General features: G+C 49.9%; 1 gene segment (V, D, J or C); it reads right to left on the reverse strand.

Moving 5' to 3' along the window:
* Positions 1–11,033: 11,033 nt before the first annotated feature.
* LOC116867075 overlaps positions 11,034–13,632 on the reverse strand; it is a 470,514-nt gene continuing 467,915 nt past the window's right edge. Inside the window, 3 exon segments of the C gene segment in view lie at positions 11,034–11,583; positions 12,237–12,344; positions 13,020–13,064. Of these exon segments, the coding sequence occupies positions 12,238–12,344; positions 13,020–13,064 (152 nt within the window).

A 13,632-nucleotide genomic window follows, 5' to 3' on the forward strand; every position in this document is an offset into this window, starting at 1 on the left:
CCTGTGCCTCTGGCTCTCTCTCTTTTTTGGTTTTTGTTTTTATTCTTTATTGGTATTAAAATCCTTCTTTCCCTTCAGTCCTCTGCAAAGCTCTTTAGGAGTTGATCACTTGCAACTGTGAATCTACTTCCATGTTTTCATTAAGTATATCTGAGTTTAATGATGAAAGGCAGGGCTGACAACCCTAGGAAATGACAGTCCTTTGTCTTTTCCCTGAGGCTGGTAATCCTTTATAATCCTTCACTTGTTACAGGTCGTTTTGTGCGTGTGACACAATGCATTCCTGGAACTGCATCATTAAGCACTTTGTTAGGAATTGAACTGGGCCGGTGCTTCCACATTTACATCTGTTTCAACTTGCTTTGGTGGTGAAAAGTGAAATGTGTAATATGCAGTGTCAGCGAGTGCAAAAGTGAGACTTGTGTATCTGTTTGTTGATAGGAAACAGTCCTCTCCAAACCACTTGCACAAATATTCTCTTATTTTGTTAATGCAACTGTCTCCGGGGGTCTAATCCTCATTAGATATGTGAAGAAATTGAAGATGAGGTTTATCACTTGGTGAAGATCAGAAGTCCCAACACAGCTTGTGTAGAGCAACAGAGCTGCTGGCTGAAGTCGAGGCATATTTATATGTATCATGTTAGCAACCCTGTTTCCATCTTGGGTGCTATATATAGGACCTAAGTTATGCTGAGAATTCCCCTATTTAAATTTAGCTGACTGCTGAGATGATGAGTTATGCTCTAGAGGTTCTCCAGCTTGGCTGCCCATTAAAATCGCTTGGGGAACTTAAAAGTGAGATCTCAGTGCCCAGGTCATATGCCAGACCTATTGAATGAAGATCTTTGAGGGGGACATCCATACTTTGTACAGCTACCCAGCTGATTCTCATGGCAGCCGGACTGGAGGACCCTGGTCTGGATTCTTGCTACTCAAAATGGAGTTCACTGATGAGCAGAACCACCCAGGGACTTACTTGAGAAGGAGTCTCTCAAGCCTCACCCCAGACCCTGTGGAAGCAGAATCTTTAACATGGTCCCATGTGATTCGTGTGCATATTGAAGTTTGAGAAGCACTGAGCCAGAGCAGTGGTTCTCAAATTTTGGTGTATTTCACAATTCCTAGGAATTCTAGTTCATGAAAATTATGACGGTGCAGCATAATTTGCTTTAAATCATATACAGATAGAGCTTTATCAGGAGGCTTCTAGATTATTTTTAGTCTAGATTGTTAAACAGGTTATTTTGAATAAAAAGAGTGTCTGACCTCTGAGGCAAATGGGTTGTAAACTGGGAACAAGAATTTTATCAAGGAGGGTACCCTGGGTGGCTCAGTCAGTTGAGTGCCCGACTCTGGGTTTTTCCGCTCAGGTCATGTTCTCAGGGTTGTGGGATCAATCCCTGCATTCAGGTTCTGTGCTCAGTGAGGGGTGGGAGGTCTACTTGCTATTCTCCATATCCCTCCCTCTGCCCCTCCCCCTGCTCTCTCACTCAAATAAATCTTAAAGAAGTTTATCAGGGAAGACATTACAATTTTCAGAGCCTTTAATGTACAGGTTTTGTTAATGTCTTTCAATGATCTTGAGATATGTGGGGCATTTATTGGATTATCTAGAGATAATTTACTCAAGCCAGTGACCATCAATTTACTCAAGAGATAGAGATAATTTACTCAAGTCAGTGACCATCTTTTTATGTGTTTTCACATTTGTAGTAGGGCAAAAAGCCTATAGAATGCTTTTGGAGTTTGAGTTTAAATTTAGTTAAAGGCTCATTACAAGTGACTCATTTGTTTTTAGGCTGCTGTTGACTTGTTCAGTGGTTCTGAACTCTGTATATTTAGAAGAATTAGCTGTGGAACTATTCCTTTAAATTTAAAAGGAATGTTATTACCCCCTATACCACTCCCCTAATTGAGTTAGATTCTTTGGTGGGTTGGGCTTTGTTTTGTTTTGTTTTTTTAGCTAAAGTAGCTAAAGATATGGTAGATGAGAGGCACTGAGCCAGAATAGGTAATCTGTTCATAAGATGCCTCTTCCTTTTTCTGGACCTTTCTGAATACCCACCATCTGTGTTGTAATGATGCCTCTCTGTGGACCTTCCACATGGGTGCTCGATACAGCATGTGGAACGAGCAGGCATTGAGTACTATGGTATACAGAGTAGCAGCATTTCCTGCTGCCTCTAGCTCAACACCCTTTATGAGGTGGGTTTATTTTCATTTTCTGTGCTCTTTGTGGGGCCGGAAGTCATTTGCCACAACCACTGTACGTAGTCTGTTCCCTGCCATTCTCTGCAGCCGTGGGAAGTCCAGCCCGGAGCACCTCCTGCCCACACATTTCCTGTACCCTGTCACGTGGAAACCATCTCTTGTGTTTTCTTCTCTTCGAAGCTTATACCTGTGGCCTCTTTGATCATACCCTTTCATCTCAGGCTTCAAAATACTTTTGTTATGATGGTTGGAAAATATGCAGCGAGGTTGTAGAGGCCTGTTCCCTGGTTGTGGAGGCTCAAGAGAGCTAGCACTGGCCAGTTACCAGAGGCTCGGAGTGTCTAGAAGAAAGTTGAGTGCTATATGACTTTGTAACTATGTTTAATTTTTAAAAAATTTATCAAACACCAAAAATGGATCTCTCCTGTGAGGGAAGGCAGCATTTCCCAGAACAAGGTTTCTTAGATGAGGAGATGAGAAAAGGGTGGGAGGAAGCTCCTGAAGAGCAAAATAAAACACATTTTATTTGGTTACATTGTGTTAATAAGAGGGTCCAAACTTACTGCAAAACTTCTGTCAATGGGATGAAAAAGAGGTATATTTTCTAGCCCCTGCCCCCGGCAGCCTGGTGTTGCAGAAAGCGTTTTGCAAAGCATTTTGCTTGATTGGCGAGTGTTGATTTAAGAATCCGTTCTGCCATTTATTGTTTGTATTGACCTTTTGTGCCCCTAAAATTTAGTAAATAGGGATGCCTGGGTGGCTCAGTGTTAAGCCTCTGCCTCTGAGCCTGGGGTTCTGGGATCAGCCCTGCTTGGGGCTTCCTGCCCCGCAGGGAGTCTGCTTAGCCCTCTTATTCTGCCCCTCACCACCGCTTATGCTCTCTCTCTCTCAAATAAATAAATCTTAAAAAAAAAAAAATAAAACTTAGTGAATAATAGGCACCTAAGTACTGCACTCCACAGTGCACGGGATTATAAAAGATAAGACATGGCCCTTACTGTCCAGAAGTGGGTGAGGCTAGCACTGTCTGCCATGTGTCTTCCATGAAGTGGTCTCCTGCTGTTTATGTTTCCCTATAAATCCCATGAGGAGGGGAGGTGGTGTTCCTTTACAGAGGAGGAAATGGAAATTCAGTTTGCAAGGGTTAGGGTCTGAATCTTATTTCTGTCTTATTCCAAAGCATTTGGATTAGGCTTTGGCTGTGAGAAATAATAAAATAGTAAGCACAGGGATAATACTACTTCACACGTCCCAGCAAAATGTACGTGAGAGTACCTTGTTAATGTAATTGCTCCACAAATGTGTCAGTACTCTCGTGGCAGTGATCAGAAACGCTGAGGACCATTCTCACACACTGATTTTTCTCCCTCAGCTTTGGGCCTCAGGACTGCCGTGGCCAGGGTGGGCCTTCCTCTTTCCCTAGAGGAGAGGAGACTTTGCTAGGAGTCCTCATTGGGTCAGTTATTCAGGCTTGCTCTTCTTTTTAAAGTAACAGGGATGAACCGCTTTGCTTTTAACTTTTTATTATTGAAATGTTCTCTCTCTCTCTTTCTCTCTCTCAAACACACACACACACACACACACACACACGCATGTGCGCACACAAGACTAGTAAAATAAACTCCCAGATGCCCAACACTCAGCTTCAACAATTAGCAACATTTTCCCCCAATCTAGTTTCAGGCTATTACTTAGTAAGACACATCTGGAGGGAGAGTGCCTTCTTTCTATGACTCCATTATTTAGTTAAAAAATATCTGAATGTCTCCTCTGTGTCAGGTACGAAACAGAGGTGGTCAGAAGAGATCAGGTGCCTCCCTTTCTCAGCCCTAAGTGCTAGCTGGGAGAGCCAGATGAGCACATAAATAGAATCTTGTTCTATGGGGGAGACTGCGGTAGTTGTAAATGGAGCTGGGGAGGGAGCTCCTGAGAAGCAGTGGTCAGGAAAGCCCTCTCTGAGATGGTGACATTTAGGCTGTGATCTGACCCTTGAGAGAGCTGAGGGCCCGGCTAGCCTAGTTATCACTTTGCTAACTCGTGTTGCCATATGAGTGAGTTGTGGAGTCTGCGTGTGCAGAAAAGTATTGCCTCAGGGGACTAACTAAAGGTGCAGGCCTCTGCTTTGCCTTCTAGTCCAATCCTAAAGTGGGGATCAAGTAGGAGCAAACAATCACAGTAGAGGGAAGGGACATCCAGGCGGAATACAAGACAGGCCTTGAGGAAGTCCAGGGACCCCAGGCCTTTCCCACGCTTTCTGATGGCAGCATCTGGAACCAGGTGGTACTGGGCATCCACAGTGCTTCGTGCAAAACTAGAGGGTTTGAGTTTAGTGCTGCTGTGGGCCTAGTGCTCTGTGATCGCAATCAAGCTACTTTACCTGCTTCCTCCCTTGTGAAAGGGGGAGATGTACTCTGCCTCCTGCTTAGGTTTACCATAAAGATCAGAGGAGATAATGTTTGCTTTGGTGTCAGAAGAGGCCAGTGTGCAGAAAAGATCCTAGATAAGGATGCTGCCCCACCATGTTGCTTGGTAAATCACTGGAATAACGGGTGAGCCAGGAGAAGTGAGGACACCCTTGAGCTTGCTAAAAATAGTGTCTTGAGGTCTCCATTGGAGAGACGTCCTTTTTAAGGTTAACCCAGTTTCCCTCAATCAGGGCTGGAAGCATGAAATGGAGACAGTTGCTCACCACTCTAAACCACATTCATCTACTTAAATTCTCTTAAGTCCTGCCAGCCTTGTCTTGCATTTATGGGCGTTTCCCCTAATATTTTCTTTTCTCCTCCTTGGCTGAATTGTGTTTGGTTGGTTTAGGGAAAGGGTGGATGGGCACTCTTTTCTCCATCATTGGGATTTTTGAAAGGGGGGGATCTCTCCCATGGACACTGCCGCCTCTGGAATGGAAACATGCTCCCATTTCCAGAGCAAACAGGAAGACCGGGCTCTTCCCAAGGGCTCCCCACTGGAGCCCCTTAGGGTGTTCTGGCCTGCAAGAAGATGGTCACCCGAAGAAGCTAGCCCATGGGAGGGTGCTGCAGAGGTCTGCCTTATGCTTTTAGACCTTGTGTCCTGCGGGGCCTCCTGGTGACCTTTCTGAGGGCAGAGAGGCCCCAGAAGGTGAGAGGGGAGATAAGAACCAAAAGTATTTGGGGTGGGTGATTGGGGAGCCCTAGAATGCTCTGAGGCTAGGAGTGGTGTCTGTTGTCAGAAACTGGACCGCAGCCTTGCCATTGTCTCTGGCAGGCTCTCCATCAAGCTCTCCTGGAAGCTGGGAGCCATGGAGGAAACAAGAAAACATGCCTGCTGGTGTAGTGAGAAGTTCCTGGGGCCATGGTGAAGGGAGAGGGTTCGCTGCTGTGGGAAACAGCATACACTAGTGGGGCCTGGGAGCCTGGAGCTGGCCAGGGGCTGGCCTTGGTCAGCGTGGTGGGTCACCCTGACAATCAGCATGTGGGCTCACAGTCCCTCTTCTCAGGTATTTCTCTGAACATGTGTGTTTACTAAGCATGTACACCCTTATCCCTTCGATGGCATCAAGAAGCGGGCGGGCAACTTTATATTTTATCCACATGATTGATGAAAAATTGGGGCTCAAATGTCGAAGACCAGTGAGGGGTGGTGAGATACAGATAACCACTGGTTCTCCTGACTCCTGCTGAGGACTCGTCCCCAAATCTGATAACCGAAACCTCCATCATACAAGTACAGTAATAGACGCTTATCTTTCATGCCCACATACTGGACTGTTAGCTCCTTAAGGACCAAGACTGTATTTAATAGGAACAGTACTTTATTGAGATCAAATTTACATACAGTAAAACGCACAAGTCTTAGGTGTCCAGTTTGACACATTTTGACATGAGTGTACACCCACATAACCATCACCCAGATCAAGATAGGTAATTTCCATCACCCTAAAACTCCCCTCATGCACTCTTCTCAGTCAATCCTTTTACCCCACCGTTCTCATTTCTATCACGGGTGATTAGTTTTGCCTAAACTTGAACTTCATCTGTGTGGAATCATCCGGTTGTACAGAGACAATCTCAGAGCCTGGCACAAGGTCTGGCACGTGGCAGGAACGCAACGTGAAAGAAAGTCCTGGTTCTTTAACTACCCTAGGAGAGAGCACTGATCTCATTGGGAAACTGAGGCTTCAGGCGGTTAGTGACCTGCCCAGGGCACAAGGCCAGGGCAGCAGAGGACCCTGGGTACCAGGCAGAGGACCCTGGGTGCTAGCCCAGGCTCTCCATTCTGAATGCACACCTCTCTCCTAAGGCTCCCCCTTGCTCCCCCGGCTCTGTCCTCCCTCCCCCACCCCCCGCGCCCCGGGCTCCCCCTCAGCACTCTGTGTGGGTGAGCCTGATGATGTTGGCGGGTGGTGCCCCCTGCCGCTTGCGGGGCCTGACCGGGGGTCGGGGTGGGGGGGCCCACTTCCCTCTGTGGGAGGTGCTAGGATCACCAAAGCTCTGGAGCCCCCTGCAGAGCCTGGCGAAAGGCAGGGGCTCTGTTCGCGGAAGGAAAGTCACCTGCCCTTTTATCTTCCTCTGAAGGAGATTTCCCCAAGTTCTGGGGGCTTTCCTTCCCCAGAATAAACGGACTAAGGGAAGAGGCCTTTTTTGGTGGAGCGCTGCTGCCCCCAGCTGGGCGGCGGGGGATACTACCACTGAGCGGGACGTGCAAACTCCGCGCGTTTTCCGCCTCTTGGGTTCTGGTCTGAGTTCGCGGACCCTTCCTTGCCTCTTGGGCTCCTGGGTCCTGGGCTCCTGGTCTCCTGGTCTCCGAGAGGCAGATGTCTGTCAGGACCGTCACCCGGCACTTCAGCCGCGTCCTGAAGTAAGGGTCTTTCTCAGAGAACCAGCCAGCCCAAGCATATGGGGCCCCCTATACCTTGGGGGAAGGTGGGCTGGACGGAAGCTTTTGAGGGCCTGGTCCGTATTAAGCAAATATTTAAACAGGTGTGGTCAAGGTTTGATCTTAGGGCTTGATTCAGAGCAGGGGCGGAGGCGGGGAGGCCTCTGTGCAGCGGGGCATGCGGCACCTCCCCGGAGCGCCGCTGGGTGCCTGCCAGCACCTCTTAGCTCCCCCTCTTCCTGTCGCACCTGCGGTCGGTGGCGGTGTAACGGCCCAGCCAGCCCGGCCCAGGCACGTGGCCTGGGGCGATGCTATCTCGAACTCAGTATTTTTAACTCCTCTTTGCAGAGGATGTGGCTTCTGCGGGAGAGCTTCAAAGGGTGCCCCATTTGCCCTTCGGGGCCACCATGACGTCATGGAAATGGGGAGGGGAGACCCTGAGCCCCCAGACACCTGGCGGGAAGTGGGAGACATTTTCCACTTCCTGTCCTACTTCTGGCTACTGACTCAGTGTCTGACCTGTTTATTAATTTCAAAATACAGCTCTCCGTGTGATGCTCAAAGGAAAACTTCTGCATGCATGTGTCTGGGTGAAACAAAGTGTGGAAACCAGGTGGCCTTCCACAAAGTCCTCAGGGGTCAGTGTGCTTCTTAACAGAGTGACCGCACTGGCCCCATCTGGCTGCTCCCCAGGTCCACCCTCAGGAGCTCTCTGTCCCACACACTGGCTGAGGAAGTAGTCTGCAGAAGTGCTTTTAAGATAGGACATCTGGGTAAAGTGAGGTGGACCCGGTAATGTGACCTTTGGCCCGTGACCTTGGAATAGTTGGGCAGTGACCCGAGTTCTGCCTCCCTGGCACCTCCCACGGGTACCATCCTCCAGACTCTTATCGGATGATTGCCTGCCTGGGGGCTTCACTGGCCAATGGGCCATCACTCAGGTTTTTCTTTCCCTGATAGTTCTTGACAGGTTACTCTTAGCTTTTGGCAAAATCATGAAATAGCGGCTCACCCAGCTGACTCCTCTATTCATCTCTATTTTCCTTTCTCTTATGCTCCCCCCACAGCCCCACCAACCTGGCTTCCTTCCCAGTGCCTAATGGCACTAAGTATTTATTTGTTCATTTGCTAGTTAAGTGTCTATTAAGCATCTGTGGCATGCCAGCCACGGGGCTAGGTGTTGTGGACACAGTGATGAACAAGATACATTGGCCATCCCGAGGAGTGCAGAGTTGAGTGGACTTTCTTGCCAAGATATTATGTGGTAACTACGGTGATATCTGTTAAGGCTTTCCATGTGACCCAGGGGAGTGGGATTTTAATGGTCAAACCGAGAAGATAAATAATCCTTCAAGACTCATGTGGCTGCCCCTCCAATGGTGGGTCATAACAGAGGGGGTTACTCTGTTGGAGTTGAAGACCCCACCCCATTTCAGGGTGTTCCTGAAGCATATCCTTGATTAACCCTCTTCTCTTGAGGGGACAGTTATTCCAGTTACACTGGCGAGGGGCCAGGTCCCTGGGTGAAGTGTCAGAGAATCTTCTAGAATCTTAGAACTGGGGTCGTGAGAAGTCATTTGGTTCATTCTTTTGCCTCCAGAGCTGGCCTGTGTTTAATTAAGCTCTTTGGGCAATTGGGTATCTGTCCAGACAAATCCATTCTACAGCTGGCCTTGGTGACACATTCCCTAGTGGAACAGAGGTCTTGTGTCCTCAAAGCTGGTCTCTGTTCATGGGGCCTGGGGTTCTCCAGGGCTGGGCCTTCGTATGGATGTGATGATGGTGTACCCGGGTTTCTTCAGCAGCCTCTTCCTTCCAGGCTAAGCAGTGCCTTGGTCCCTAACTGCCCTGAGGGGCTCTGCTGCAGTGACCCTAGGCCCTGTGCTGACCTCCTAAGGGGCACAGAAACCCTTGGTCTGGGATTGTAAGGGTATTTTAATTCCCTCTGACACCCTAGGTGGGGCCTGCGGCCAGAGGTGAGAACAGAGTGGATACAGGAGTGGAGTGTGCTTATCACCCCCTCAGCATACCCACTTGCTCCTGGTCTGCCCTCTGACTCGGCTCTAATTGGCTTTAGGCTTAACGGCCTTAGATTTGATGGAAGGTTCTTGCTGGGATCGAGGAGCCCTGGTTTGAGATGGAAATGTCTCAGCGGTGTGCCGACCCTGCTTTCCAGATGACCTCCGATGTGCCTGAGGCCTTGTCACCCTTGGCTAGGGCTGGGCCCAGAAGGAGGAACCCTTGCTCCCTTAGTGGGTCTGGGTGGGTCCCCAGCCACTGCCTGTCACCTCATAGGTCCTTGGATGGCCTTAGGGGTCCATGACTTCAGGGCCCTGACAACTGAGGGCCCTGGGATGGCATGATTCCACAGACTCCCCTGGCCTCCTCCCAGGTTCTTGGAGGGATCTGTCTTTAGCCCCTTCACTGCCTCCCAGGGTCCTTGCTCCTGTCACCTGCCCTAAGCCCCCGTGTCCCCCTCAGGCTCAGCGTCTTTGCTGCCAACTCTCAGGAGTGGAGTTGCCTCCTCTCAGGAGTGGAGCTGCCTCCCCGACCACTGGGGTCTTTTGTATACAGACTGGAGTGAATTACTACTTTAGGAGGAAAAAAAAGATCAACTAATTTGCCTTAGGTTTTTAAGGGTTGATAAAGGCTTGCTCTATTAACCCTCCCAGGGGCATTTTCATTGAATCGGGAGAGGAGAATACTTTAATTAAAAGAAATTCCCAGTGGCAGGATCTCTAGCATCGTGTCAGGGCCATGAGGCAGAACCTTAGCTTTGGGAAGGTGGTATCCTGCTGTGTGTGAGAGGGACCCGTGATGATGGGGTGACCTCTGTGGCTGTCCCTTTTTGTGATCTTTAGAGGTACTTGCATTTAGGCTGCAGGTGAGGGGACTCAGTGAGAACTACGGATTCTGTGACCATCCTCCTCCACAGAGGCTACAGAGTCAGTGGCCTGTGGAGCTGGAGCTGGAGGCAGCTTCCCAGTCCTAGAAGATATTTTATAGGCGGTGACCCTGGAAATTATGGAAGGGAAGGACATGCCCAAGTCCCATGTTGAGCTGGGGTCTTGATCCCTGTGAAAAGCAGCAGGCCTGACTTGTAGCTGGAAGGATTTGCATATTTCCGGCTGATGTGGTTGGAGACACATGTGTGAACCATAGAGGTGTTTGGGGATAGGACCTTCCCTTCCCCCTGGGAATCCATAAGCCCTGGGCTTGATGGCAGTAATTGTGAGGAGGATGGCTGCATCTCGGAAGGGCACTCAGGCCCAGAAGAATACCGGGGACCCCGGGCAGCCCTACCTTCTGTCCTCTTGCTAAGAGCTTAAGACATACACACACTCTCCTTGGGAGAGTTCCTGAGCTTGAGGAGAGAGGATTCATTTCTTATATCCAGGCTGGGGGGAGGGGGGGAAGTAGAAAGTCTGGCTAATCTTCACTCCCTTTCCCTGCTCGTAGACTGGACACCCCAAAGTTGGGGCATGGGGGTGGGACCCAGGCAGTGGACTGGTGGGTGGTCCCCAGCCATGAATCTGTAGGGGCCATGCATGGTTTCAGTGAGAATCCAGTCTGAAAGGAAATGGTCCCGGAGGGCAGGAGACAGTGGGTGGCATTTTGGGGATGCTTGCTGTGTGGTCCCTGCCTGCCAGATTTCCATGGCCAGTCCTGATCAGTCATGGACATAGGCCTCCTACTATGGGTGGCCCAGTGGTGCGGCAGGAAGACAGAAGAGCAGGGACCTCAACTTTTAAGTGGGTTTGCCTGCCCCCCGCCCCCCAGCTCAGCCTTCTAAGTGGAATTTTTTTAGAGGTTGTTCCAGGATGAGATTGACTTCAGTAGCTTGTTGAATTAGGCACCCTGAGCAACATCAGGACAAACGCCTTGGTTTCTTTCTGCCCAGTCAGGGATCAATAGCAAGCCGACCATACATGACCCTGACCAAACCCAGTCAAACAGGAGCACATCTGGGCTCTTCCAAATTGCCTTTAATGAAGTCATGGGTAGCAGGATATACAACGCGGCTCAGATACACAGCACAGCAGGGTCTCCGTAATAATTTCCCCCGCATCTTGGGGAAAAGGGTATACATATTTGTGAAATTATTTAAAAAAACGGACTCCTCACAACCTTCTCCGGGAGCTAGAGGCCAAGAGGACCTACTGGGGGTTCCTCTCCCGGAGGATAGGGGACAGGGGATGTAAGAGGCAGTCTCAGAAGGGACAGGGAGTCTCTCCGCAGCGGCCCCCTGACTTTGCTGTGAGCGTCCAGTGGTGACAAGCAGCAGTGAGGGAACCAAGGGGGCAGAGGCAGGGTTTGGCAGCTCTTCAGCACCTTGATGGTGAGTATCTGGTGGGATCCAGCTGGTGGCCATTGCCAGTGGGGCCAGAGAGGCAGAGGGAGCCTTCTTATCTGTTCAGGGGAGCAGATAGTCTGCCTCTCTGCTTGAAGAGGGGCAAGAGGTACGGTCGGGAGCCAGGAGCGAGGGAGTGCCAGGCGCTCTCATGTTCTTGGTGACCTGGGTTGAGGAAGCACAGTGGTTAGGGCTGACTACTGAGGACACAGAGTCAGGGACAGTTAGGGATGTGGATGGAGATGCCTCCATTTGTAGAGTTCTAGGAGCGAACGGACACTGGACTTCCTGTTGATGGTGGGGGAACAGGAGGCACTTGTCAGTAAGATGACAGGGATACGGGGAGAGAGCTAGGGTTAGAGCATAAGAGGCATATAATGTCTTTGCGTCGTACTGGGGGCAGAGAACATGAGGAAAGCAATTGGGCGCCCCTGTAGGTTTTGCAGTGAAAGGAGTACAATAGAAGGCATGGGCATAAACGAGTCTGGGTCCTGAGTTTCTCATATTTTTCCACTCATTAGTGGCTGGCCCTTGCTGTGACTTGGCCTCAATGTCTTTCTTTCCAAAATGAGGAGAATAACAGCTATTCTTCATAATTTATAGGGGAGACATGGCTCAGCTGAGGTGCCTCTTGTCCCTTGAGGAGTCCTACCAGTGTTCCAGGCCATTGTTATTTACAATAGTAACCCCTAACCAGAGAAAGTGGAGGGGTTTGGTGGGCCCCACTATAGGACCTAAAAGCAAGTCCTGGGGGGAGGTTTGCTTTCCGACCTTGGAGACCCTCACAGCCCTCCCTCCCACCTGAGATGCCCGCTCACCTCAGCGCGACCACAGCCGCAGCGTCGTGAACAGGTTAAACCCAGCCACTTTCAGGAGGACGACACGCAGCCCGATCATGAACAGGTTTTGGAAGTTTAGGCTCATATCTGCCAAACAAGAGGTTATTGGCATGCATATCCCTTCCTAAGCCTATTTGTATTATTCTTTTCAAAGGAAAATACGAGCTGCACTCAGTCCTTATTTTATGTCTGTCTTCCTCAAGAGTGGGGATGGGGCAGGGCTCAGAACTCACTGTAACCCCCTGGATCTGGGCCCCTGGGTGACTAGCAGGTGCCTGAACCCCAAGAGGGATGATTCAGTGAAAACAACTCAGATGGAAATGGATGGGCCCAGGGCAGGTGGCCGGGAGTGGTGGGGATCCTGAGAGACGAGATGCCTGCCTACAGGAATCCTGCTGCTTTTCTTGAAAGAAGGCAGAACCCCAGCTACTGGGCACAGAGGGAACCCGCCCTCGGGAGGAGCGGGTGAGTTCAGGGCCCTGCACAAGCCAGTTGGAAATGTCATAGCTGGGCCACTGAGAAGCTCTCTTTGGTTCTCCAGAGCCCTAGGAGTGAGTCATGGGGGTCTAGGAAACTAGAGACTCATCTTGAAAGTCCTCAGTGGGGGAAAGCACGTTAGAGATGGCGAGAGGAGCCTGGGGATTCAAGAATATTCCCGTTCTTCCTAACTTCATTCCAGATCCATATATCCCTTCCTGCCTCTCCTATCTAGTCAGGGTGATTGTGGGTACATCTTGAAGCTGGGTTAGACCCCTCTCTTACCTGTTTCAAAGCTTTTCTCTATCAAAGTGGCATCACAGGAAAAGTCTAAAAGGAGAAACAAAGACATTTTCTTAGAGTTGAGTGAGCCGACTCTGCCATGCCAGACCTTCTAGGATTTGGGCAGATGAGCCTCTGTCTACAGGTTTTCATGTGCTCTCCTGAAGAGATCTGGAAGGGACTTGTCGCCTATGGACACCTGCTGGGAGGGCCCTGGCTTCTGGGGATTACTACATTCACTTCACAAATGCTGCTTGTGCAAAGGACCTGTCACCCAACACAAGGCCACAAGGAACCATCAGACACAGATCCTGCCCTTGGGTAGGTTCCAGTCTGGAGTCTGAAAGAGGCAGTAAGACACCACACAGTGACAAAGTGCCATGAGGGGTATAGATGCCCTCCTGTGTCCCATGGAGTCACTTCAAATTTGTTCCTTTGTTGTTACCATCTCAGTGGATGGCCCTGTCATTGACTCAGCGGCTTGGGCAGAAAATCCAGCCACCTTCCTTGCTCTCCTCTTTCCTTTGCAGCCCTGCCTGGTTCTCCCTTTGAATCTGAAATCGTGTTGGCCACTCAACTCCCTTACTCCCCCTGTCCAAGCCCCTATCATCTGTCT

The sequence above is a fragment of the Lontra canadensis genome, unplaced genomic scaffold (genome assembly GCF_010015895.1).
Source record: "Lontra canadensis isolate GAN:19392208 unplaced genomic scaffold, GSC_riverotter_1.0 scaffold12, whole genome shotgun sequence".
In the NCBI taxonomy this organism is placed as follows: domain Eukaryota; kingdom Metazoa; phylum Chordata; class Mammalia; order Carnivora; family Mustelidae; genus Lontra; species Lontra canadensis.